Genomic DNA, 25,875 nt, shown 5'->3' with positions numbered 1-25,875 from the left:
AATTACAGTGTGCTCCGAATGCTTGTGTAAGATTTATCTGTGGACTTCGTTACACTGACCATGTCATACTGTCTTACACATGGCTCGTTTTGCTTCGCCTGCAAGAATGACACACACTTCATACCCTTTGCTTTTCACATAATATTCTTAAAACTTCTCAACTTGGCTATCTCCGTGATCGCATCAAGCTCCTCTCCACAGACCATAACAAAAATACCCGATCCTGCAGCACCATGTGTTTATCACTTCCTATACACAGAACAGCAATCTACACAAAATCATTCACCGTTACTGCAGCCCGACAATGGAATCTCTTACCAGTGGACGTCAGAAGCTTGTCCAGCAGCTCAGCTTTTAAACATGCCTGTGTCGAAATACTAGGTAAAGATGCATGAATCATCAAGTTATGACCTGAAAACACCTCCCCCGACCACCTCTTCATCATTATTTCCCTCTTCCTTTCACAGATCTTCTTCTTCATCTTTTTATTCTTATTCTTCTTCCTAATCCTTCTATTCACATCTCAGTTGAAGGCGATACCTTGGTTTACTGTAGAAATCTATATTTCTAAACTTTTTTTAAGTAGTAGTTACAGTACTCATTATTCATTCATTATTCATTTGTCCCCCCCCCCGCATGGCTTCAGAGTAATCGAGAAAGTTCTCGCTCTGAAGCGCCGCCCTTGGATCGAGGTCCCCCTCTCTGTGCCTTACGGCTCTTCCCCTCTCTCCTCGCCCCTTGAGGAGTTGCGTCAGACTTGACCTTGGCGGCGACTTGTGGTGTAGCCTCTGCCTCGTGCAATTGCTTGCTGGACTTGAGGTGTGAGCTCCCTTGACGGGCTCTTTCCTCTTTCGTCCCCGGTCACGTAGCGTGAAGGTAAGAGAGTGGGACTTCGTTTCCTTCCTTGTAATGTTTACATATGGAATAGGCCTGGGGTATTAGAAAACGCCTTTTATTAACATGTATCTATTGTAAACTGGTAACGTTTTTAGCTATTCTTTTAGTGCTCAAAGGGGGTAAATTCATTGGTGTTTAGGAACAACTGGTATTTTTAAGGTTTTCCCCTTCAGAGAAGTCTCTGTGCTATGGGCAATCTGTAACCTCCGTATGTAGAGGAGTAACCCTCTGCTAGGTCGTGTAACTTTGAAGGTTCCTTTTAGTGTAGAATGTTATTTACTATAAACTTATACCTTGGATAATTGAAGTTCAAAAAACGGAGGCTATTAACTAGTTCAGTGGAAACCCTGCTTCCACTTTGGTATGCAATTTGTGTAGTGTTCTCCGCTTAGTTTGGAGCGCCTTGTAAGTTCTGTTGTAATGTGGTCAGATAGCCAGAGTATGCCCTAATTGTTTGCAGAAAGAAATTTTTCCCTCGTTTATTGGTACCTGTTCATGAGGGCTGGTTCCCTCGTGGTTTTAAGGTGGTTATTATGTATTATCCTGTTTTAGCATTACTTAAATGTGAGTGGTTTAATGATGTTAAATAACGTCAATTCTGTGAAAACGGAGGAAGGCAATTTATTTGTTTGTAAAATAAAACTTTGAGCATATTTTATTCATGGCTCCTTAATATCCAGCCCCTTGGCCTACCGCTTCTTATAACACTGCTATTGGAAGAATATTTACGGAACAAATACTATTACTGTAATTATTGTTAATATTGTTATCATATTATTGTCATCAGTAGTTATTATTAGCAGTGTTCAAGGTTAAGACTGGTTAAGTGTAAGAAAGGGAGTACATCCCTAACTTTGCCAGAATAAATAAAAATCATCATCATCGTCGTCGTCATCATCATCGTCATCGTCATCATCATCTTTTCCATTTGCCAGGAAAATTATATAGGTATTTATTGCTGCAATATTTATGAGGGCAAAGCAGAGTAATAGAGGCCATCTCTTATCGAGCATAAATCCCCTTCTACCCCTATTTACATTGAAAATAGGAATAATGACAAGTTCACTACCAGATTATTTGCTTTCTGAAGGGGGGTCACTTGATTCTGAAACATCATCCTTATACTTATCCGACAAATCAAACATTTGATTCACCTGGATTTTTTGAGTAAGTTTTTTATCCATTCTTTCTCTTGTGAATCCACCTTGCTACAAAAAATATAACAAAAATTCTGTTATGGCATGACTTACGAGAGAAGGACTTTGAATAATGTTAATACACACTCAGGTCAGTTATGCATAAGATTCAAAGAAATATTCAGTAAAGAAAAACAAATCCTTATTAGCTGTTTATTAGCTGCTTTGGCAGAAAAAATAGAACACGCTTATTAGTCACACACTGAGGAAATGTTTGGCTCAGACAATGGTCTCAGAAGTGCCCCTTCCCTGCCACAGCTAAATAATCTGCAACTATGAATTCCACACAAGGTGATTCCAAATGAATGAGAAGGAAGGTATAGGGATGGACAGCTTCGCCAGTTGAAGGTTAATGAATTCTATCATACAAAGTATAACAGGCTCAGAGGAAATCTGCATGCATGACTAATTGAGGGTCAATGAAGTATGTGTGCACGACTAATTGAGAGTCAATGAAGTATGTATAAATCAACCTCTTTGATTGTGTACAGTATAGATTTTTCCTGTAAAACAAGTTATCTGGCACCATTCTAGTCTTGAGATTACTGAGATTGCACTTTAGTTGAATATGAATTCTAAACTTGAAAAAGATTTTGTAATTCATAAATCCATTTTTTCTTTATTTTTGTCTTCAGGTTGAAGCCAGTATGCGCAACACCATACGAGTGACATTGTTAGATTCTCTTGAGGATATTATCATAAAGGAACGAAATGTATGGGTTTTAACATGGCCTGGGCAGATCGTAATTGCTGGCTCACAAACCTTTTGGACTGCTGGAGTTGAGAAAGGGATCCGTGAAAATGCTCTAGCAGACTTCTTCCAAATTATGTTGGACATGGTAAGTATGATTTTAACTAATATAATACTAGTCAAACCTTCCAAGAACTAAAATTAAAGTGATTAAGAAAATTTGATTATTTTAGTGTGTTATTCACATTAAGAAAATATGATTATTTTAGTGTGTTCTTCATATTATAGGCTTTTTGTGAGGAAAAAATCAAGAATACAGATGGTTTAAATTCAGGTTCATCTTTTATCTTGAGAGCTACACCTCTTTGTGCAAGTTTAGTGATGTATTTTATTTATATTAAGTACTTTTAAAACTTTTAAGACCCTTCTGACATTATCAGAATGTGGCTATCAGACTATTCTTTTAAGATATCCTGGCAAATTTCACGCAGATTCCACATATTTCAACTACTATTTCCAATAGTTCTTTCCAGAACCCCTTGACAAAAATTAGAAAATGGCATCAAAATTTGCTAACTGAATATTGAATGATTCAGTCACTCCAAATGCTATCTATAATGCTCCATGTTAATAATGCTGATTTGGCACTATTTTGGGAAATACATATGACACAACAAGTGAGGAGTAGAGCTCAAGAAGAAAGGAGTGAAAATACAGTATCTGGAGGAAACTGGGAGTTGAGAAACCTCTTGGAGGAAAGATTGAGACCAGCATGACTGGTTTGGGTATGTGCAAAGAATGCAAAAGTACCATATGCACCCATTGAAAGGACTGTAACAAAAAAGAGACCTGTGGGAAAACGCCGAAAGAGATGGCTGGACCAACTGAGAGACGATGTCAAGCAAAGAGGAATGAGTAGGAGCATCCCAGTGGAGACTGGAGTTTAGGTAGATAGGTAATTCTAGAGATGGCTTATTCAACACCACCCTACCCAGCAAGGTAGAATGAATCCTGAATATCTCTCTCTTGGTCAATCTCTCACTTTTCATGTAAGTCCTCCATAGTGATCTGTTTTGTACTTTCCTGAAAGTGGAATTGGCTATGTGTCCAGGGACTCTCTCAATCACATCACTCCATCATAACAGAGCTCTTCTGTGAGGTCTTCTTTCAGAAATATGGTCAAATTAATTTTTTCACATGCCCTCCTCTGTGGATAATGTGATCAGTGAACTGCAGGTTGTATTGAAGATATATGTTGGGGTGGAGTCTTCTCAGTGCTGGCCCCGTGATGTAGGGGTAGCATGCCTACCTCTCGCCCGGAGGCCCCGGGTTCGATTCCCGGCCAGGTCAGGGATTTTTCTCTCGACCTGAGGGCTGGTTTGAGGTCCACTCAGCCTAAGTGATTCAAATTGAGGAGCTATCTGATGGTGAGATGGCGGCCCCTGTCTCTAAAGCCCATAATAACAGCCGAGAGGATGCATCATGCTGACCACATGACCCCTTGTAATCTGCAGGCCAAGGCCTTTTCAAGGGTGTTAAGTGCCGTGGAGTTTGGTTTGGTTTGGAGTCTTCTCAACTTGGAGTTGCATAGTGTTCTGTGTATGAAATTCATAGCATTTGTCTCCAATACTGCATTTTGAAAGGTCTATTTTTTACTTTTTATTTTTTGGTCACAAATGTTGATAGACATGTTTTTTTTTGTTTTTTTTTGCTATGGGCTTTACGTTGCACCGACACAGATAGGTCTTATGGCGATGATGGGATAGGAAAAGCCTAGGAGTTGGAAGGAAGCGGCCATGGCCTTAATTAAGGTACAGCCCCAGCATTTGCCTGGTGTGAAAATGGGAAACCACGGAAAACCATCTTCAGGGCTGCCGATAGTGGGATTCGAACCTACTATCTCCCGGATGCAAGCTCACAGCCGCGCGCCTCTACGCGCACGGCCAACTCGCCCGGTGATAGACCATGTTACATCTTCATCAAGGAAGATGGAAAATATGAGTGTTTGAATTACATATATCTTCAGTGAGATGGATAGGGAGCAGTCTTTCCAGATGGAAGCAAGTTGCGACATTGTCTTCTTTGCTATCGTAATTGATTGTTGCAATATGGTGAAATACTTTGTATCATTATCCTTTTTTTTTTTTCAGTTGGATGGCCTTCGCACACTTGTGAAGGGTCAGTTAAAGAGAGTTGAACGTCAGGTGCTGTCTGCATTGATTGTGATAGAAGTTCATGCCCGAGATGTTACACAGAAATTGCTGGACGAGGGAGTGGACACCATCAATGATTTTGACTGGATCAGTCAACTTAGGTGAGAAATTATTACAACATCTAAACAAGGTAAATCAACTGTCCTTATTCATTTCCAAACATATGCAACTTTTTTGATTTAGATGTATCTTAGGTCTATCTTCTTCATGGAGCCTACTAAGAGTGCATTTACATACAAAGCGGCTGTTGAAGACCCCACTTTCTGGTACAAAATTATGACAAAAATCAGAGGGTTTGAACGAACTTATGCTCATTTCAAAATCAGTATATTATATATTTATCTAGAGAGAATAGAAGCTTCCCCCATAAGGAGGTTGCCCATAAGGGCAAAGTATACGATAAGCATTTATGACTATGTAAATGATTTCTCTGTTTGGATAATGAACCTTTCAAGGCTTTAACCCTAGAAAGCTAACGTGGTATACAAGGAACGTTAAAGCTAACGCGTAGTCATTTTGATGAACAAATTTATTGCTATGTAAAAATGACTTATTGGTACATATTTATATATTTTACATGATACATTTCTTTGATAGAGTCTTTTCAGCTTACACAAACATTCAGATTACATTCATCGTCCATTGTTGTATTCCATACAGCATGTTGATGGATGTTCCCCGCATACATCTCTGGAGGAATGACAACAATACACTTTTGTCATCCTCCGTTTCTTGCTTGGGCAAAAGGCACATACCTTGCATTTTCTTGATTCAGGACATTCTGCTTCATCTATAGGCATATTCACGTGAAGTATTTCTGCCATAGATGTGCGTAGCATGCGCAGCAAGTTGCGCAGTCCAAGGCGATGTGTCACCCATGGTTTCATAAGTTCATACTGCAGCTCTTTTGCAAATTGCCTCCTAGTCAAAGGCTTTTCTTTATTGTTGAACTTATTGTGAACATAAATCACATAAGAGTTCACTAGAAAAATATTCAGCATACCAAGGAAGACACAAAGTGGCCATCTTCTTGTCTTTCTACTACAATTCATTTGATTACAGGAAATTCAGATGAAAATATCCAAAAGGTGTGTGATTCAATACCTAGACAGAGAGCAGGAAGGATTCTTGTTAACTAGGTTCAAATAAAACAGCAAACATAATTCAGCAACTTCAGTCGAATAGCGAATTATACTTATGACAAAGCTAAGGCTTCGTCAGAAAGACTACGCAGAGCACATAACACACTGACGAGACAGGTCTCCGATGTGACCGATGTTTGTTGGTCGGTCAGTTGTGATCTGTCTGCAGGAATCTCGTTTGAGACCTGGACATCCCCCTGTGGGTGGGGGCGGTAGAATAACACCCACAGTGTCCCGTGCCTGTTGTAAGAGGCGACTGAAAGCGGTCCCAGGGGCTCTGAACTTTGGAGTGTGGGTTGGCGACCATGGAGCCCTTAGCTGAGTCCTGGCATTGCTTCCACTTACTTGTGACAGGCTGCTCACCTTCATCTATCCTATCCGAACTCCCTTGGTCAACTCTTGTTCTTTTCCGACCCCAACGCTATGAGGTTTGCGAGGGCTAGGGAGTCTTTCACCGGGCGAGTTGGCCGTGCGTGTAGAGGCGCGCGGCTGTGAGCTTGCATCCGGGAGATAGTAGGTTCGAATCCCACTATCGGCAGCCCTGAAAATGGTTTTCCGTGGTTTCCCATTTTTACACCAGGCAAATGCTGAGGCTGTACCTTAATTAAGGCCACGGCCGCTTCCTTCCAACTCCTAGGCCTTTCCTATCCCATCGTCGCCATAAGACCTATCTGTGTCGGTGCGACGTAAAGCCCCTAGCAAAAAAAAAGGGAGTCTTTCATGTTCACGCCCTTCGTGGCCCTTGTCTTCCTTTGGCCGATACCTTCAATTTTTGAGGCTTCGGACACCTTCCATTCTTTCTCTCTGATTAGTGTTATACAGAGAATGGTTGCCCAGTGAACACAGGAACAAATTACTGAAGAGGAGTGGTGAAAAGAGAGACAGCAGTGGACATATACCATGAACACACTAAACTGGCTCTGTTTCAAACTCCCTCCTCCACTGACGTACTTCACCGGCATTATCAAACCTGATAAACCACTTCAGAATGTACTTTCATTGCTTGAACGTCAAGTGTGCTCCAGCCATTTTGTTTTCCCACTATCGTGATGCAAGTAGCGACATCTGTTGAGCAATAGACCATACTACAACATTTAAAAACAATGATAACAGTTGACAATGTCCATATCCCGATATTGTTTAACAAAGAGTGTATACATTTTTCTGGCAGGCTCTGTATAAGAAAACATAAAGGTCCAATAATACTGCCTTGAGGAATTCCCCTCTTAATTATTACAGGGTCAGATAAAACTTTGCCTACTCTAATTCTCTGAGATCTATTTTCTAGACATATAGCAACACATTGTCACTCTTTTGTCTAGTCCAATTGCACTCATTTTTGCCAGTAGTCTCCCATGATCCACCCTATCAATGCTTTAGACAGGTCAATTGTGATACAGTCCATTTGACCTCCTGAATCCAAGATATCTGCTATATCTTGCTGGAATCCTACAAGTTGAGCTTCAGTGGAATAACCTTTCCTAAAACTGAACTGCCTTTCTATCGAACCAGTTATTAATTTCACAAACATGTCTAATATAATCAGAAAGAATGCCTTTCCAATGCTTACATGCAATGCGTGTCAAACTTACTGGCCTGTAATTTTCAGCTTTATGTCTATCACCCTTTCCTTTATACACAGGGGCTACTATAGCAACTCTCCATTCATTTTGTATAGCTCCTTCAACGAAACAATAATCAAATAAGTACTTCAGATATGGTACTATATCCCAACCCATTGTCTTTAGTATATCCCCAGAAATCTTATCAATTCCAGTTGCTTCTCTAGTTTTCAACTTTTGTATCTTATTGTAAATATCATAGTTATCATATGTAAATTTTAATACTTCTTTGGCATTAGTCACCTCCTCTATCTGGACATTATCCTTGTAACCAACAATCTATACATACTGCTGACTGAATACTTCTGCTTTTTGAAGATCTTCACATACACACTTTCTTTTTTCATTAATTATTCCTGGAATGTCCTTCTTGGAACCTGTTTCTGCCTTAAAATACCTATGCATACCCTTCTATTTTTCACTAAAATTTGTATGACTGCCAGTTATGCTTGCCATCATGTTATCCTTAGCTGCCTTCTTTGCTAGATTAAATTTCCTAGTAAGTTCCTTCAATTTCTCCTTACTTCCACAGCCATTTCTACCTCTATTTCTTTCCAGTCTGCACCTCTTCTTAGTCTCTTTATTTCTCTATTATAATAAGGTGGGTCTTTACCATTCCTTACCACCTTTAAAGGTACAAACCTGTTTTGACATTCCTCAACAATTCCTTAAATGCCATCCCAGAGTCTGTTTACATCCTTATTTACTGTTTTCCACCGATCGTAATTACTTTTTAAAACGGCTTCATGCCTGCTTTATCAGTCATATGGTACTGCCTAATAGTCCTACTTTAAAAACCTTCCTTTCTATTAAATTTATTTATAACTACGACAAAATCAGCTTTGTTATCACTAATACCATCTATTACTTCGGTTTCTCTATGGAGCTCATCTGGTTTTATCAGCACCACGTCCAGGATATTTTTCCCTCCATCACTTTCTGAATCAGCTGTCCTTCCTATATTAGCTTATTTGCCACTTGTTGGTCATGCTTCCTGTCGTTCGCATTTCATTCTCAATTGACATTTGGTAAATTCAGATCCCCCCTCTACAATCACATTCCTTTCCATGTCGTTTCCCACATAGCTGATTATCTTATCAAATAATTCTGAATCCGTGTCATTGGTACCCTTTCCCAGTCTGTACACTCCAAAGACATCAAGTTGCCTATTATCTTTAGAAATGAGCCTTACACCTATAACTTCATGTTTCTCATCTTTAACTTTTTCGTAGCTTACAAGTTCTTCTTTCACCAGAATGAATACTCCCCCTCCCACCATTCCTATCCTATCTCTACAATACACACTCCAGTTCCGTGAGAAAATTTCTGCATCCATTATATCATTTCTCAGCCATGATTCAACTCCTATTACAATATCTATTAAATTACTTAATTCTATTCCTTTTTTTACAATACTTCTACAGTTCAACACTAACATATTTATGTCATCCCTACCTGACTTCCAGATCTCTTTTACCCTTATCACCACTCCCTAGACAACCCCGTTTCCCTGAATGTACTTCCCTCTTACCCTTCCAAACAAATTTCCTAATATACGCACCACTGTGGTTTAAGTGAAGGCCATCTAAGCGCAGATCCCTATCTCCTACCCGCCCATTAGAATCTAGCAATTTCACTCCCAGTTTCCCACATACCCACTCCATAGTCTCATTTAAATCCCCTATCACCCTTCAGTCAGTATCCCTCCTACACAGTATTCCACTGATAACAATCTCCGCTTCCTCAAACTACACCCGTGCTGCATTTACCAGATCTCACACTTTCCCAACTATGTTGGTACTTATACCAGCTTGCCTTATGTTGTTGATACCAATGTGAAACACTACCACCTTCTCATTCCCCTCCTCCTTCTCTACTACTATTCTCAGCATCTGCCTCAACCTAATTCCTGCATAACACTCTACCCTAGTTCCCTTTCTTCCATACACTTTCCCCACGTGTCTAACAATGGAATCCCCCATGACCAGAGCCTCAACCCCACCCACCTTCTTTGATCCCTTACACTCCCGGTCAGCCCTATCTTTTCTGATAGCTGCAGAAGCAACTTCCTCCTCCCTTTTCTTCCTCCCACGACCCTGTTCCACCTGTCTTTTCCTATCCTCTACTCTGCATTTCTCTTTCCTATCTTTTCCCTTCCTCCTACTTCCACAAATCTCAGAGACAGTTCCCTGTTCCTTACATTCCCTCTGTTGCTCTACCTGGAGTGGCTCGTACTGATTTCTCACAGACACCTGTCCTGAATTCTGATCCTGAATGGAGGCCTTAGCCTGCACTCTCCTTCCCTTTAGAACATTAGACCACCTGTCTACTACAATTTCCCCTTTTCCTTTCCATCCCTCTTTTACACCTACTGTAACCTGTACATTGTTTCAGGGAGGCCTACCTTTCTTACTGTCTTCTGTGAGAATCCTAATTATCTCCCTCAAACTCTTCAACTCCTCCCTCATACCCCTCAATGCCTCGCCACACCCACAGTTCCTACACTTGCATTCCTTAGTCATTCTTTACGGAGAAAATCCAAATAAAAATAAAAATAAAATAACTTGTTTTGTGCACACACACACACAAAAAAAAAAGAATGGAAAGAAATATTGTCTAAGGTAGTACTTAAAGATCAAAGACAATAATTTAATTAATATACTGCTACAGTACAATACTACTTAGTCGTACTCTATTTTTATCCTACAGCACCCTAACAGATAAAAATGCTGTTAATTACTGAATACCAAAAGGAATACACAAGAATTACACAATTCAATACTGCAGTTAAGCCTATCCTAATTACAACAACAGAATTTTAGTAAGAGAATTTCTACAGATACCTCTACTATACTACACTAATATTTTTCAATAATAAAATAAGCACGCTAATTTCTAATAAGGTATTACTCGTATACTACTGTACAGTACACTACAATATTTTAAACTATGTTCAAGACGAATCATCCTAATTGCAATACCGGTACCGTATGTCACTACTAAGCACAAACAAAAATTGAAATTGCAAGTTTGAAATTTGCACGAACTACTGTACTCAAAGATTACCAACAAAGCTAAATGCTTAGACAGATTATTATTAGTACTATGCTCTAATAGATACACACGAAAGATACTCACACAAAGATACACATGAATATAGCAGGTAAGACACTGTACTGTCTAAATATAACGTATTTACACTACAATTCTAAACTGAAATGTGGTTATATGATTTTTACCGCTGGTGGATTTACTATTATTTTCCCTACTATGCGTGATGGAGAATATAAGTGTCCTTAAATGCCAAAAAATAAGAGGTTGTCTACAATAATTTGTGTCAAAACTATGCCTGGGGCTTGAACTGCAATATTATTACGATAGGCCCTATAGGAATTTGATTGGTAACTTTTAATCGATGTATGAACGAATGTGCAAAGTACAGTACAAAGTATACCGGGACTTTAGACTACAAATTATCGGAATAAAGTGTAATATTTTGTGAATACTAATAAATATCTGCCTCTGTGGATCCGTGGTAGAGTGTCGGCCTCCGAATCCCAAGATAGCGGGTTCAAACCCGGCAGAGGTAGTCGGATTTTTGAAGGGCGGAAAAAAGTCCATTCGACACTCCATGTCGTACGATGTCAGCATGTAAAAGATCTCTGGTGATACATTTGGTATTTACCCGACAAAATTAATTAAATCTCAGCCATAGATGGCCAAGAGAGATCCGGTTTACTCTGTCTGCCATCTAGCGGACCTAGAGTAAAACGGAACGTCGAAACTGATGAGCAGACAGCCAGATGGCGTCAAATCAAAATGTCTGCACATGGTAGCTGAGGCCATACGATTATTATTATTATTATTATTATTATTATTATTATTATTATTATTATTATTATTATTATTATTATTATTATTATTATTATTATTAATAAATAATAAAATATCATAAATAAAAATATATAAATAATAATAATAATAATAATAATAATAATAATAATAATAATAATAATGACTGAATAATTAAATTGCTCAAAACTTAATGAAATAATTGAAATAAATTAAATTAATAAAAATAATTAATCGAAATGTCCGTAGTATGGGCGCCGGAGTTCACCAGAATGGATCCCTCGAATTTAGATAGAGCATGATAATTCTTTATCTCCCAGGGCATGTACATAAAAGCTGCGTACTGGTACATTTACTTCAGGCCTTACCTAACCTTCTGAAAATGAGTAAATAGGTAGGAACTGCACCTAGGCTCATCAATAACTCCACTGATTCTAAATTACTAACTATATTCTCAATAAAATCTGTGCCTGAGCACCTCATCAACACTCCAAAATATACATATAATGCAGAAACAAAATATTAATGGGAGACTCCATATTTACAACAACAACAACAACAACAACAACAACAACAACAACAAAGAAAACAGTGGGAAAACAAAAGCAAGAACTAAGCCACCATTTTTAGTTAGTTTGTTTGTTGAACAATGTACATATGTGTATTAACACGACTCATAATATCACACCTCGTAAAGATATATTCACTTGAGCAACACGCTTGTCGTTCCTGAACATAAATTATGGAAAGTCTGATATATAGCACCTCCCAGCTTTCACCAACATGTAATACCAGGCTGCCACAAGTGATACAATACCCAGCGCGTAAACACTCCACAGTTTGTAGATCAGTCATGTTCCACAATCATAATAAGACTATGTTCCACAAACGTTTGAAGTCCAGTCCAGTATAGTGCAACAGTGTTACTCCAGTACTGTATATCCAGTTTCACTCCCGTGTCGTGTGTCTGCACTACTTCATTCCCGTAGAGTGTGTGCTTCCTGCCGTTTGATCACATGCTAAATAGACATCAGCATTCCCCTTCCTCTCACATGATCCATCTGGATTCATCCTGGCCATCCAACCGTGAGTGGATCCACATGTCAAGACCACGCCCTGAATCTCTTCCATTGTCACAAGGCAATCACAAGATCAACAAACTTTAGGCTGTTTTACATGACTCATCGGAGATTTCCGACCACAACAAGTCCATCTCATCAAACACTGGGATATACACATGACTTATCCAAATTTTCCAAGTTCAATATAGCAATGTTTTCCCAGCCATTGTACAAAACAAATTACTGATTCCACGTATGGAGACCTTCCAGCTTACTAATATTAATGACAAAATATACAACTGAAATACTGATGATGACGACAACAACAGCAACAACAACAACAACTCCTCCTCTCACTTCTACATATAGTGCGAGGGTGTGATATATGTACTATCACAAAAGTAATCAACTAATTTTGTATTTGTTTACACAACTACCATGTGCATGTAGCCTGTACTCTTTGATCTCGTCGGAATGTAGCAACAATCATCAACAATCCAAAAACTGTTAAGTGCCGTAATTACCCACTGAAATTACCGTGTATCTCATTAACTTCTTTTTACATCGAAGTTTACAAGCATATCGTGTTTTTTAATTTAATAAATTATTACCTTTGTGATAGTTTGAACGGATATCTATAGCCTACAAAATACTGAAAAAGTTGTGGGGAAGTTACGGTACTATTCCTTATGATAATCTGCCTTTGTATTATACCAACGAACCTGCAGATATTTACAAATATTTTTTAAAGTTAATATTATTACCTAAAGTATTTCATAAACCTAAATTCGAAACAAGGTACACCTAGTTAGCCTACTTAACCTAGAAAACGTAATTGACTGAACACCAACTGAATTACTTGTTATAAAATTCAAATAAATATCACTACTCTCAATTTCTACCAACAAGCACTAAACACCAATACAGTAGAATCCCGTTAATCCGAACCCTGTTAGTCCGAAACTCCGGTTAATCCAAACTGAAATATTCAATTTTTAAAAAAATCTGCTTATTGAAATGAAAGAACATTCAGTATTATTATTGAATAAAGATTTATTTGCATTTTATTAGTCATATTTGACTAGAATAACTTAATGTAAACATAATTACACATCATAAACCATCAATCACTGGTCGTTTATCTTTACAAAGTCTGTTAGTTTCTTTTGCCGTAGTGATTAGCACCTACTTGAAGATGCAGTGTTAAACCAGCGTCTCATAAACATCACATCAGTGGGCATAGCAGCGAAGTGTTGCTCGACGTAGCGTACGGCAAGTTCTAAGGCGACCGCGGCACCTGAATGTGACACTGGTTGTTCATTGTGGTCTTCGTCATCATCACTCTGTTCCTCATCAACTCCAGATTCTTTCTCCACCATAGCTACAATTTCTTGGTTTGTTTGTAATTGATGACAGTCAGCTTCCATCCACTCGCTAATGTGATTTTCATTGTCGTTTTCTCCTCTACGGGTTCTTAACTATCCTACTGTAATTTTATACAGTATTTTATTAATGTAACTGCTAAAGAATGGACATTTCAAACTACAGTACATACTGTACTGTATTGTAGAAACTATTTTCCCCAGACAGTTGAGGCGCTGGCCTTCTGACCCCAACTTGGCAGGTTCGATCCTGGCTCAGTCCAGTGGTATTTGAAGATGCTAAAATACGACAGCCTCATGTAAATAGATTTACTGGCACATAAAAGAACTACTGCGGGAGAAAATTCTGGCACATAGGCATCTCCGGAATTGTAAAAGTAGTTAGAGGGACGTAAAAACAATAACATTATTATTATTAGACAATATTTTCCGGTTAATCCAAAAATTTCATAATCCGAACAGACTCTGGTCCCAATTAGTGCAGCACTAAATGAATCACACACACACAAAATTAAGTAATTTCAATAGGTTTTAACTACTTTATCACTACAATAATGCAAGAGCTCTCTCAACAGCCATCCTCCTGTGGGTGGGGGCGGTAGAATAACACCCATGGTATCCCCTGCCTGTCGTAAGAGGCGACTAAAAGGGGCCTCGGGGGCTCTGAACTTTGGAGCGTGGGTTGGTGACCATGGGGCCCTTAGCCAAATCCTGGTATTGCTTCCACTTACTTGTGCCAGGCTCCTCACTTTCATCTATCCTATCCGACCTTCCTTGGTCAACTCTTGTTCTTTTCCGACCCTGACGCTATTAGGTTTGCGAGGGCTAGGGAGTCTTTCATTTTCATGCCCTTCGTGGCCCTTGTCTTTCTTTGACCGGTATCTTCAGTTTTCGAAGTGTCAGATTCCTTCCATTTTTCCCTCTGATTAGTGTTATATAGAGGATGGTTGCCTAGTTGTACTTCCTCTTAAAACAATAATCACCACCACCACCATCTCAACAGCCAACTGTTCACAAGTGCATCCAACAATGATGATGATGATGATGATGATGATAATGATGATCTACCTGAACACTAATCCTATAAATTCTGTTTTCTTTCCTGATTTACCTTACTTGAACTTTCCATTTAATACTGCCTTTTTTATAGTGAGAATTTGTTTCTTCTGTTTTCTCTGTTATGAACAGTTTTACAGTTTTGTTATCCTTTTGGTGTGGTGAGACATTATATGGCAGTCAGTTAGTGCAGCACTTCTGTGCCTTGTCCAAAAGACTGTAAAAGGCGCTGTACATTTATTTTTCCTTAGGATATCTTTCCATAAACTTATAGTCACTTGTAAGGATGTCATGTTTTGACTTTAAAGGTACTACTCTATTGAGGAGCAGTTAAAAATCAGAGCTGTGAATGCAGAGTTCCCATATGGTTATGAATACCTTGGCAATAGCGGACGTTTAGTGATCACGCCTCTTACTGACCGTTGCTATCTAACTTTGACAGGGGCACTCCATCTCAAGTTTGGAGGTGCTCCTGCAGGTCCTGCTGGTACTGGAAAGACAGAAACAACTAAGGTGAGTTCAAATTACTATCATGGTCTGTGTAAGTCAAGGTAAAATTATTGTATTTATTCGCATATTAGACCCCCTTTTCCCCATTTTTATAGCCAAAAAAGTAAAGGTGTGTCCAATATGCGATAACCTCAAATTTTGTGCAGTGAACACTTGACTTTTAGGCTATGAAAAGCTATAAATTGTCCATATAAACATTCTACTCGGCTCTTTAACAAACCTATGAATGTATTTGAGTTATACTAGCTATTTCTTTGGAAGGCAGTATTTCCAAATGTAAAAAGTCAATAAATGGTGAACACAACTTTTAGGCCTACATATACAGTAAATATAATCCATTTTAGTTACTCATATCACGTGATTCGTTTCATCTCATTAATTCCTCTGATGAGGTCAATATCAGGAAAGGCATATGGTCGTAAAAACTTGCAACGAAGATTCATCTCACTTCATACTCTACCCTGTAGAGAAAAGGGATAAGGGTATCGTATTATTATATTATGCAAGTCAAAGCAAGGCAGAGATGTGAACCAGCTATAGGGAGTTTCACCAACTTTGATGGTATGCTTTCACATCATGCATTTGTGACAGAAACTCATTTCTTAAATTTCCGAGGGTCTTAAAGCCATTAATCATATATCTCTTTCTTTCCAGACCTTGCCTTTTGAAGGGAATATTCATAAGAATTAAGCTATCATTATGGTGGTCATGCAGTGCAGAACTTTGCCATATGACAGGCTATCTCAGAAGCATTAGATTCCTTCTACCAGAAATAGCTTATTTTTTGAAAGGAATTTTCATAAGAATTAAAGTTTTTAAGTATTCTGATGTGGATATGATTCCATTTTCATATTCTGAGACCAGAATTCAAATCTCCCTCAGTCAGTACACTGAAGCTACCAGCTACCAGCACTGCATGCCATTTTTATGAAATATCATTCAAATTTTAACATTGAAGATATTTTTTTTTATAAGAAGTGATGGACAATTCTATGTAAATACACTGACTGACAGAGCAAATGCAACACCAAGAAGGAGTGGTCAGAACTTTATGCCAATTGCAGGGTAGACTGACGTCACTGAGGTATGCTCATGATGTGAAATGCACCGCTGTACTGCGCACGTAGCGAACGATAAATGGGACACGGCGTTGGCGAATGGCCCACTTCGTACCATGATTTCTCAGCTGACAGTTATTGTAGAACGTGTTGTCGTGTGCCACAGGACACGTGTATAGCTAAGAATGCCAGGCCGCCATCAACGGAGGCATTTCCAGCAGAGAGACGACTTTACGAGGGGTATGGTGATCGGGCTGAGAAGGGCAGGTTGGTCGCTTCGTCAAATCGCAGCCGATACCCATAGGGATGTGTCCACGGTGCAGCGCCTGTGGCGAAGATGGTTGGCGTAGGGACATGTGGCACGTGCGAGGGGTCCAGGCGCAGCCCGAGTGACGTCAGCACGCAAGGATCGGCGCATCCGCCGCCAAGCGGTGGCAGCCCCGCACGCCACGTCAACCGCCATTCTTCAGCATGTGCAAGACACCCTGGCTGTTCCAATATCGACCAGAACAATTTCCCGTCGATTGGTTGAAGGAGGCCTGCACTCCCGGCCGGCGTCCGCTCAGAAGACTACCATTGACTCCAGAGCATAGACGTGCACGCCTGGCATGGTGCCAGGCTAGAGCGACTTGGATGAGGGAATGGCGGAACGTCGTGTTCTCCGATGAGTCATGCTTCTGTTCTGTCAGTGATAGTCACCGCAGACGAGTGTGGCGTCAGCGTGGAGAAAGGTGAAATCCGGCAGTAACTGTGGAGCGCCCTACCGCTAGACAACGCGGCATCATGGTTTGGGGCGCTATTGCATATGATTCCACATCACCTCTAGTGCATATTCAAGGCACGTTAAATGCCCACCGCTACGTGCAGCATGTGCTGCGGCCGGTGGCACTCCCGTACCTTCAGGGGCTGCCCAATGCTCTGTTTCAGCAGGATAATGCCCGCCCACACACTGCTCGCATCTCCCAACAGGCTCTACGAGGTGTACAGATGCTTCCGTGGCCAGCGTACTCTCCGGATCTCTCACCAATCGAACACGTGTGGGATCTCATTGGACGCCGTTTGCAAACTCTGCCCCAGCCTCGTACGGACGACCAACTGTGGCAAATGGTTGACAGAGAATGGAAAACCATCCCTCAGGACACCATCCGCACTCTTATTGACTCTGTACCTCGACGTGTTTCTGCGTGCATCGCCGCTCGCGGTGGTCCTACATCCTACTGAGTCGATGCCGTGCGCATTGTGTAACCTGCATATCGGTTTAAAATAAACATCAATTATTCGTCCGTGCCGTCTCTGTTTTGTCCCCAACTTTCATCCCTTTCCAACCACTCCTTCTTGGTGTTGCATTTGCTCTGTCAGTCAGTGTATTATTTATTGTCTTTAGTGTATTCTCAAACAGTTCTTAAAGGACATGGGTTCCTCCATTTTTAAAATTATCAGACAACAACAATGAGTATCGTTATCTATTATGAGACGTTATGGCTGAAGAAGTCTTAAAATAAGATGAAATGTTCCAAAGTATGTTTCATATATTTTAATATTAAATAGTTTTCACTTGTAAAGTTGATTGGGTGGACCATTAAACCTAACACTAGTTCTTAACATTCTGCTTAATCAAGCAGCTCATCTCCTTACTCCGAAGTCTTCCCAGCCCAAAGCTTGTAAAATTTTCACAACATTACTCTTTCACCGAAAAACACCGAGAATAAATCATGACGCTTTATCTTTTACAGTTCCTGACTAATAATCCTGACTGCCATAAGACCTATCAGTGTCAGTGCGACGTAAAGCCACTAGCAAAAAAAAAAAAAAAAAAACCCATCCTGACTAGGAGTCCCATACACTGGAACCATGCTGTAATTGATAAATTTCTGCAACTTATATTCCCTCTCCTTTACATCCTTACAACAACTTCTAAATACCCTGATAACTTTCTTCTTCTTCTTCTTCTTCTTCTTCTTCTTCTGTTCATACACCCTGCTGGTGCTGGGCCCTCTTGATGGATCAAAGAACGCCATTTATTGCAATTGAAAACATTATTACACTGCACATGGAATGCTCTTGTGTTGGCGTTAATGGCATCCTGCTATCGTTGCTTTGGCCTTCCAATTGGTAGAGTTCTGCTGACTTTGAGGTGGTAGGCAGTATTGGCAATGGTGTGAGTTGCTGTGCACATGATGTGGCCATACTAATGGAAACATCTCCAACATATTTTCTCATTTATTTGGGCAATGCCAATCTTTCTCTGAATAGCATCATTTTTAATGTGCTCAAGGCAAGAGATTCCCATCAACCAATGTAACTGCTAAAGAATGGACATTTCAAATTACAGTACGTACTGTACTGTATTGTAGAAACTATTTTCCCCAGACAGTTGAGGCGCTGGCTTTCTGACCCCAACTTGGCAGGTTCGATCCTGGCTCAATCCGGTGTTCTACTCATCTTATAACAGGCCAGCATTCAACTCCACAGAATGCGAATGGACAGACAACTGTATGGTATATTTTCAACTTTAGGCATATCGGCATTCTCTTGTCACAGAGTACTTCCGTTACCTCCGTCTGTCACACTCATCCAGCATTTATCCTTGCTCGCACTTTAGCATTATTGTTGATGTTACTACATAAATGAGATCCTAAGTAATGGAAAATATCGGTCTTCGGTAGGTTTTCACCATTGACTTCAATATCACAGTCACTCTTGATATTAAGATAAAGACCAAATCTGCTGAGTGCATCATTCCAGTCTTGGACCTGGTGTTGCAGATCATGTTTGGTGGTACTGGCAAGCATGGCATCATCTGCATAGATTAAGTTCCGAGGTAGGTCTCGAGTGATTCATTACACAGATAGAGAGTAGAGGTGACAAGGCTGAAACCAGCTTTGATTGAAAAGCTGTCTGATATACTCCACTGGCACATGGTGCAACATAGAGAATGTGAACCCACTTCAGGAGTTGTTACATACAAAGAGATCTATTTAGGATGATCCAGAACTAGGGGATGGGAGTATTCTATTCTGTTATATTCATCTCATTCCACATTCTGATTTCTGTATCTCTTGGCTTGTTAGGCTTACTTGATGGTAAAGTAGTAGTTTTTTTTTTTTTTACATGTTGGTGACTAGAAATCTTTGAGACATACTTATACTGTGTACAGTATGGGATAACTTCTTCTGATACACTACATGGGTCAGTTAACAGAATTTTTTTGGTGACAAATTAATGCAGTTAATGTTTGCTTCATGTTTAAATATTGGCTGTAAATTTTTTTTTTTTTTAATTATAAAAATATCCAAATTAAATGAACAGATGAGAAGGAAGAGAAATATAATTACAAAAGTGTTGGTGCAGTACTGTATTTGGTAAACTGGCTTTGGGCCCTGTCTGAATACATTGGGTAACTTTATACTTGTAAATAGTGTTATCTTAAAGTCTTCATATATTGACAACTTTCTATATTTTAATGAATCATTTTAAAAAATATTTCAAAATATTTACATTTTTGGCATATATTGTTAATGCTTATTTTCAAATTGCATTTCAAACTAAGAATATTCAGGAAAACAATGGGAAACTCGATTTGTCTTACCTAGTATGCCTCATTATAGCCCTCCCATTGTTTTCCGTGTAATTACATAACCTTTGGTTATGTTGTGAATCCAGTCAGGCTCTATAAAAAGCTATGGTTTGATTGATGATTGATTTATTTTTGCATCAAATTTTGGTTTTGGTTTTCAGGACTTGGGAAAAGCTTTTGCTGTTCAGTGTGTGGTTTTTAATTGTTCAGACCAGTTGGACTTCATGGCCATGGGAAAATTCTTTAAAGGATTAGCCAGGTAATTAATGACATGCTCTTTAAATATATCCTTACGGAGAGTTTATTATTGCCCTTTTACATTTCTTTAGCTGTAGTAGTTTGAAGTTGATTAAATCTTTAACTCTTAAAAGGTGTGAGGATGAGTTTTTATTTTTATGTTATGACAAGCGTTTGTCCAACCCTTGTTCCGTTTCTCTACGGGGTCGTGTATGAGGTGAGATGAATCTGTCGTGGTGGGTTTTTATGACCGGATGCCCTTCGTGACGTCAACCTCATCAGAGGAGTTAATGAGACGAAATGTATGACGTGATATATGATAGTAGGGAGAGGGTGAAACCCAGTGCCGGCACATAGCCCACTCCTGTTGAATAGCACCAAGGGGTCTGCTCAAGGCTTAACGTCCCCATCTGATGGACGGATCACCATCAACAGCGTCATATGCCCTCACTCCATGTGAGTACTGTGGAGAGGTTTGGAATTTAATCCAGGCTTTTGGCATGCAATCTAGTGATTAGAAATTGTATACCACCACCTCCCCTACCCTGCCGGCCAACATTCTGATGGTGAAAATTTTTTCAACCAACGGGACTCGAACCGGCTCACCTCAGTGTCAGACCATTTAGACTTCAGCGCCTTTAACGATCATGGCCACCCGGCGAGCATTTTTATGTTATGACAATGTAGGAGGTAAATTTTGGTTCAAGATATACTTAGTGGCTTCTACCTTCCCTGGCTCATGACTGTCCCAGTGCTCTCTGTCTACCCGCCTTTTATAGCCTGAGATGGCATGCGTGTAAACGGAAAAGCACTAGGCGCAGCCTGCAAGCCAGAGAAGGTAAAAAGGCAACAGAGCAAGTGATGCTTACTCTGCCCGTGCTTTATTATTATATTAAAACATACATAAATTATACAGAACGTGGCCGAAAGGCAAAAATTAGCATAATAAAAGAAATAACAACAGATAATAAAAAGAAAATAAGAAAACATCCAAAGGTCACAGACGAAATGGTGTTCTGGTCCCTGGCCCCCGGGTAATAGGGGGTCGCTGAATGTCAATGTTGCGAATCGGCTGGTTCTGCTTGGGAAGAAGGTCGGCCGCTAAAGGTGGCAATCCAGTTAGTGACTGGTGGAGAGGCCCGGCCGGTGATGGGGACGGGGTCCTGTTGTCCCGTCGGGCACATCTCCTCCTCCCTCGCCGAGTTATGTTGCTGCGGTAGTTGCCTTCGCTCCCCGTGTGCCGCGGCCCCGTCCTCTGGCTCGACCGCGGCTAACCGGTGTTGAGCGAGGCACCTGCTGAAAGGAAAATTCGTCTGGTACCCATGCCAGAGTCTCGGACGTGGCCTGGTCGAGCTGGATCGCTTGTGACCACCCGCGACTTACTGCAACGTACAGTAAATTGGCGTGAGTGGCGAAGTAAGCTCGCTGCGCGTTGTCCAGCGTGTCCCAGGCCGATAGGCCTCACAACACTGATTCGATGTCGTGGCGATCCCACCCTGATGGCATCAACTGGAGCTGTTGCTGAAGAAAGCCTGCCAACTGAAGGACCCGGTTCGGGTCGGGATCGGTCCATCCCGTAGCTAGTTCGGCTGGGCGAAGCTGGCGCCAGACTGAAGGAGAAGCTGGCTGCTGCGGGTTCTGAGGTGGGTGCTCCGACTGCTGATGTTCCATGACTGTCGTCTTGTGGGAGTGATCGGTATCCTCATAGCTTTCCAATTGTTGCAACCGTTCGTTGAAAGCTGTCTGCTGCAAAGTCAGGTCCTTCAATGCAGAATGAATCTCGTTGAGGGCTCGGAGAATTGATATATCTGCGGATCCAGTGGTCATGCGGAGTGTGTGACCAACCTCTTCGTTGGCAGGACATTCTAAAGAGGTTTCTCGACTACGTATCGCTGTCTTCCGGGGCGTGCCTCCTGGACTTGCTGCTACAGAGAATTCAAAAAGCAAGACTGAAGTGGTTTGGCCATGTAAGAAGGGTGAGTGCAAGCGGGACTGCAAGAAGAGAATATGAAAAAGAAGTAAAAGGAAAAAGACCAGTGGGCAGACCTAGAGGAAAATGGACAGATCTGGTGAAGAAAGATGTCGAGGAGACGGGACAGATTGGGAGAAGTTCATGAGAGAACAGTGGTTCATGGACAGACAAACAACAGTTTTTACACTTATGCCCTTACAATGTACCTTTTCTCAGAAACCAGTAAGTGACTATGGTTAACTTTTTTATATGAATATACCTAAGACATAAACAAATTTTTAAAAAATAATCTTTTTTTTTTTACAAATTTGGATGACTATTATGTTAAAAATAAAAAGTAAATCAATTTTCAGTTTTCAACATTCTAAACAATTCAGACTGTTTTATATGCACAGAAGCATACAGAAAAAAGTAAGTTCAATTGGTTGGTCGGTCGGTCGGTTGGTTTCAGAGGAAAGGGACAATGTATAATCGAAATAAGAAATTATGGGAAACTGAATAACCAGAACACTGCATTTTATATCTTTTTACTTACTTTTACCAGCTTCAGTGTTCTCAAGCACCATAATATTCATCTTCCTCCTTTCATTTGTCCTCCTCCTCCTCCTCCTACTACTACTACATGACCTCTCTGAAATATAATGTAATGTCACACTTAATTCAGAGTAAGCTAGTTGATGGCCATTTTATAGTTCATTAATTAACTTCTGTGTTTCCAGTTCTGGAGCTTGGGCCTGCTTTGATGAATTCAATCGTATTGATATAGAAGTACTATCAGTAGTGGCTCAGCAAATTACAACCATTCAGAAAGCACAGATGGCACGATTAGACAGGTAACTAATTTTTATTGGTATTCTTTAATTAAGGAAAGTATCCATTTTCATATTTACACCTGCCATGGTCTAGGGGAGGGATCCTAAAACTCATGAAGTCTGAATGCCAAGATATATATATATAAAATCCTAATGTGTTTGATTCACAAAACTCAAGCTCTTAAACCAGATGGGGTTTCGCAAAACTCAAGCTCTTAAATCAGGGGGGTTAAAAGTTGTGGTTTGTACCAAAATCTTCCAAATCATCTCAGTAGTACAGGAAAAATCTTGCATTTCTTGAAAAGTCACAGAAATAATATATATATTTTTTTGCTAGTGGCTTTACGTTGCACCGACACATGGCAACGATGGGATAGGAAAGGCCTAGGAGTTGGAAGGAAGCAGCCACAGCCTTAATTAAGGTACAGCCCCAGCATTTGCCTGGTGTGAAAATGGGAAACCACGGAAAACCGTCTTCAGGGCTGCCAACAGTGGGGCTCAAACCCACTATCTCCCGACTGCAAGCTCATTGCTGCATGACCCTAACTGCATGCCCAACTCGCTCAGTAGATTGTTTCTACAATTCATAAGTAGAGTAATTCCCAGGTAGTTGTATTTTGCTGCAGTTATTGTGTTGAGTATAGCAGAGCCATTTTTCTTATGGAGAGTGGCACGCTCTCTCAAAATTACTGCGCCAAGTTATTTTATGATAAACCAATGAAAATTGGTACCAAAATATCATATTTTCAACCTAATTATACTTGTTAACTGTTTCTTCTGCAAAGCGATCATTTTCCAAACTTTCCAAAATTAAACTTAATAAAGGCTACGTATGAAATTTTATGATCCAAGACAGACTCAGGTAACTCAGCCTCCTCGGCAATGAATGCAACATTCACTGATGTCATAGTCATCAGTGCCATTGCATCCTAGAAAGCATGCTACATGGTCGAGTTTATCTAGATTCTAATGTGAGTACAGTCATGTTTAAAAATATAAAATTGTTGTATTTCAATCCCTACAAAATACTTAATTATAAAAATAAAATGTAGAAATAAATGAATTACTTTTATAGTTTTAATTATACAGTAAGGCCTTTGTATTATATATATATATATATATATATATATATATTAAAATGATGTAGATTGCATTAAAGTTAGGGTTGTATCTGCTGTAATTAAATTGATGTGTGTTATTGACAAGTTTTATACAGTTTCTTTGAGGAGGCCCAGTTCTGTTTCCTGCAGGTGACCCGTATCATATTCATTATGGTGCTGATCAGTGTCTATCAAATGTTGTTGTAACCTATGGCTTTATTGGGAAGTAACTCCAGTACAAAATTGATATCTCTAAACAACAGTAATATACAAATAACATTAATAATGTACAGATGTTTTATGGAACAGAGTCTTGTTTCATCTTGGTCCTGGCTGTCCAGTATAGGGCTGGTAAATTTCCTTGTTTTTGTTGGGTTGGGTTGAGTCCTATGCACGGAAGCAGGTATTTTGAATCTATCACTTATCCCATAATTTTGTAGATGGTACACTTTTTCGTCGGGTATATTTTGATTCTAGCTAGAAGTGCAGTTAAGCAGTCATGTCCTGATTTCAATCTGAAGATTGCCATTACTTCTTTTCTTGGCTTGCTTTTATTTTTGTCCCATAGGTCATTTCTTTTTTCCATTTCTTCATTGTAGTAAGTTGGATAGTTTCTTTCTTCCAATTTTCAAGGTTTTTATTTGTGATTGTCTTCTCGATTGAGTTACCTGCCAGAGGTTTGGTTCTCATGTAGGTATATAATAATTTCGTGTGGCTATTTCTAGCCGAGTGCAGCCCTTGTAAGGCAGACCCTCCGATGAGGGTGGGCGGCATCTGTCATGTGTAGGTAACTGCGTGTTATTGTGGTGGAGGATAGTGTTATGTGTGGTGTGTGAGTTGCAGGGATGTTGGGGACAGAACAAATACCCAGCCCCCAGGCCATTGGAATTAACCAATGAAGGTTAAAATCTCCGACCCGCCCGGGAATCGAACCCGGGACCCTCTGAACCGAAGGCCAGTACGCTGACCGTTCAGCCAACGAGTCAGACTCTCATGTAGGTACTAGTATCTTTTCTTTTTTCTTTTTGCTAGTTTATCTGCCAGTTCATTGCCTTCTACTCTTACATGTGCAGGGATCCATTATAAAGTAATGTTTCTCTTTAAAGTTGTTAATTTTTTTAGTAGATTGTAATGTTATGAATTCTTTATGAGCGGGGTTTGGTACTTGAGGATACTGCTTGTATGGCAGCTAGTGAATCTATGAGTAGGACTGTTTTTTGAAATGAATTGATTCTATAAATCAGATTTTGTAAGGCAAGATAGATGGATTCTATTTCTCCATCAATGTTGTTATGATATCTGTTACTGGAGCATATTGTGAGAATAATTGGCAGAAAACTCCAGCGCCTGCTCCTGTGTCATCTGCTTGTGAGCCATCTGTGAAAACTCTTTACGAAATCTTTCAAACTGGTTTATGGGAGAGGAAATGAGAGCATGCCACTTCATGCAGCACTGTTGAGGAGAAAACTAGGTTTAAGTTCTCTGTCAGTGATCCTA

At 40.0% G+C, this 25,875-nt stretch overlaps 1 protein-coding gene across 1 annotated transcript in view; it reads left to right on the top strand.

Annotated features, from left to right (window-relative positions):
- LOC136866855 (dynein axonemal heavy chain 1-like) overlaps positions 1-25,875 on the top strand; it is a 197,192-nt gene that overhangs the window by 84,146 nt on the left and 87,171 nt on the right. The window contains exons 11-15 of the mRNA XM_068226866.1: positions 2,729-2,932; positions 4,935-5,098; positions 15,421-15,625; positions 20,419-20,516; positions 23,186-23,299. Coding sequence (XP_068082967.1) covers positions 2,729-2,932; positions 4,935-5,098; positions 15,421-15,625; positions 20,419-20,516; positions 23,186-23,299 — 785 coding nt within the window. The remainder of the gene's footprint in view (positions 1-2,728; positions 2,933-4,934; positions 5,099-15,420; positions 15,626-20,418; positions 20,517-23,185; positions 23,300-25,875) is intronic.

The sequence above is a fragment of the Anabrus simplex genome, chromosome 3 (genome assembly GCF_040414725.1).
Source record: "Anabrus simplex isolate iqAnaSimp1 chromosome 3, ASM4041472v1, whole genome shotgun sequence".
In the NCBI taxonomy this organism is placed as follows: domain Eukaryota; kingdom Metazoa; phylum Arthropoda; class Insecta; order Orthoptera; family Tettigoniidae; genus Anabrus; species Anabrus simplex.
The sequence above is the reverse complement of the archived record's forward strand: the minus strand, read 5'-3'. Positions and strand labels throughout refer to the sequence as shown.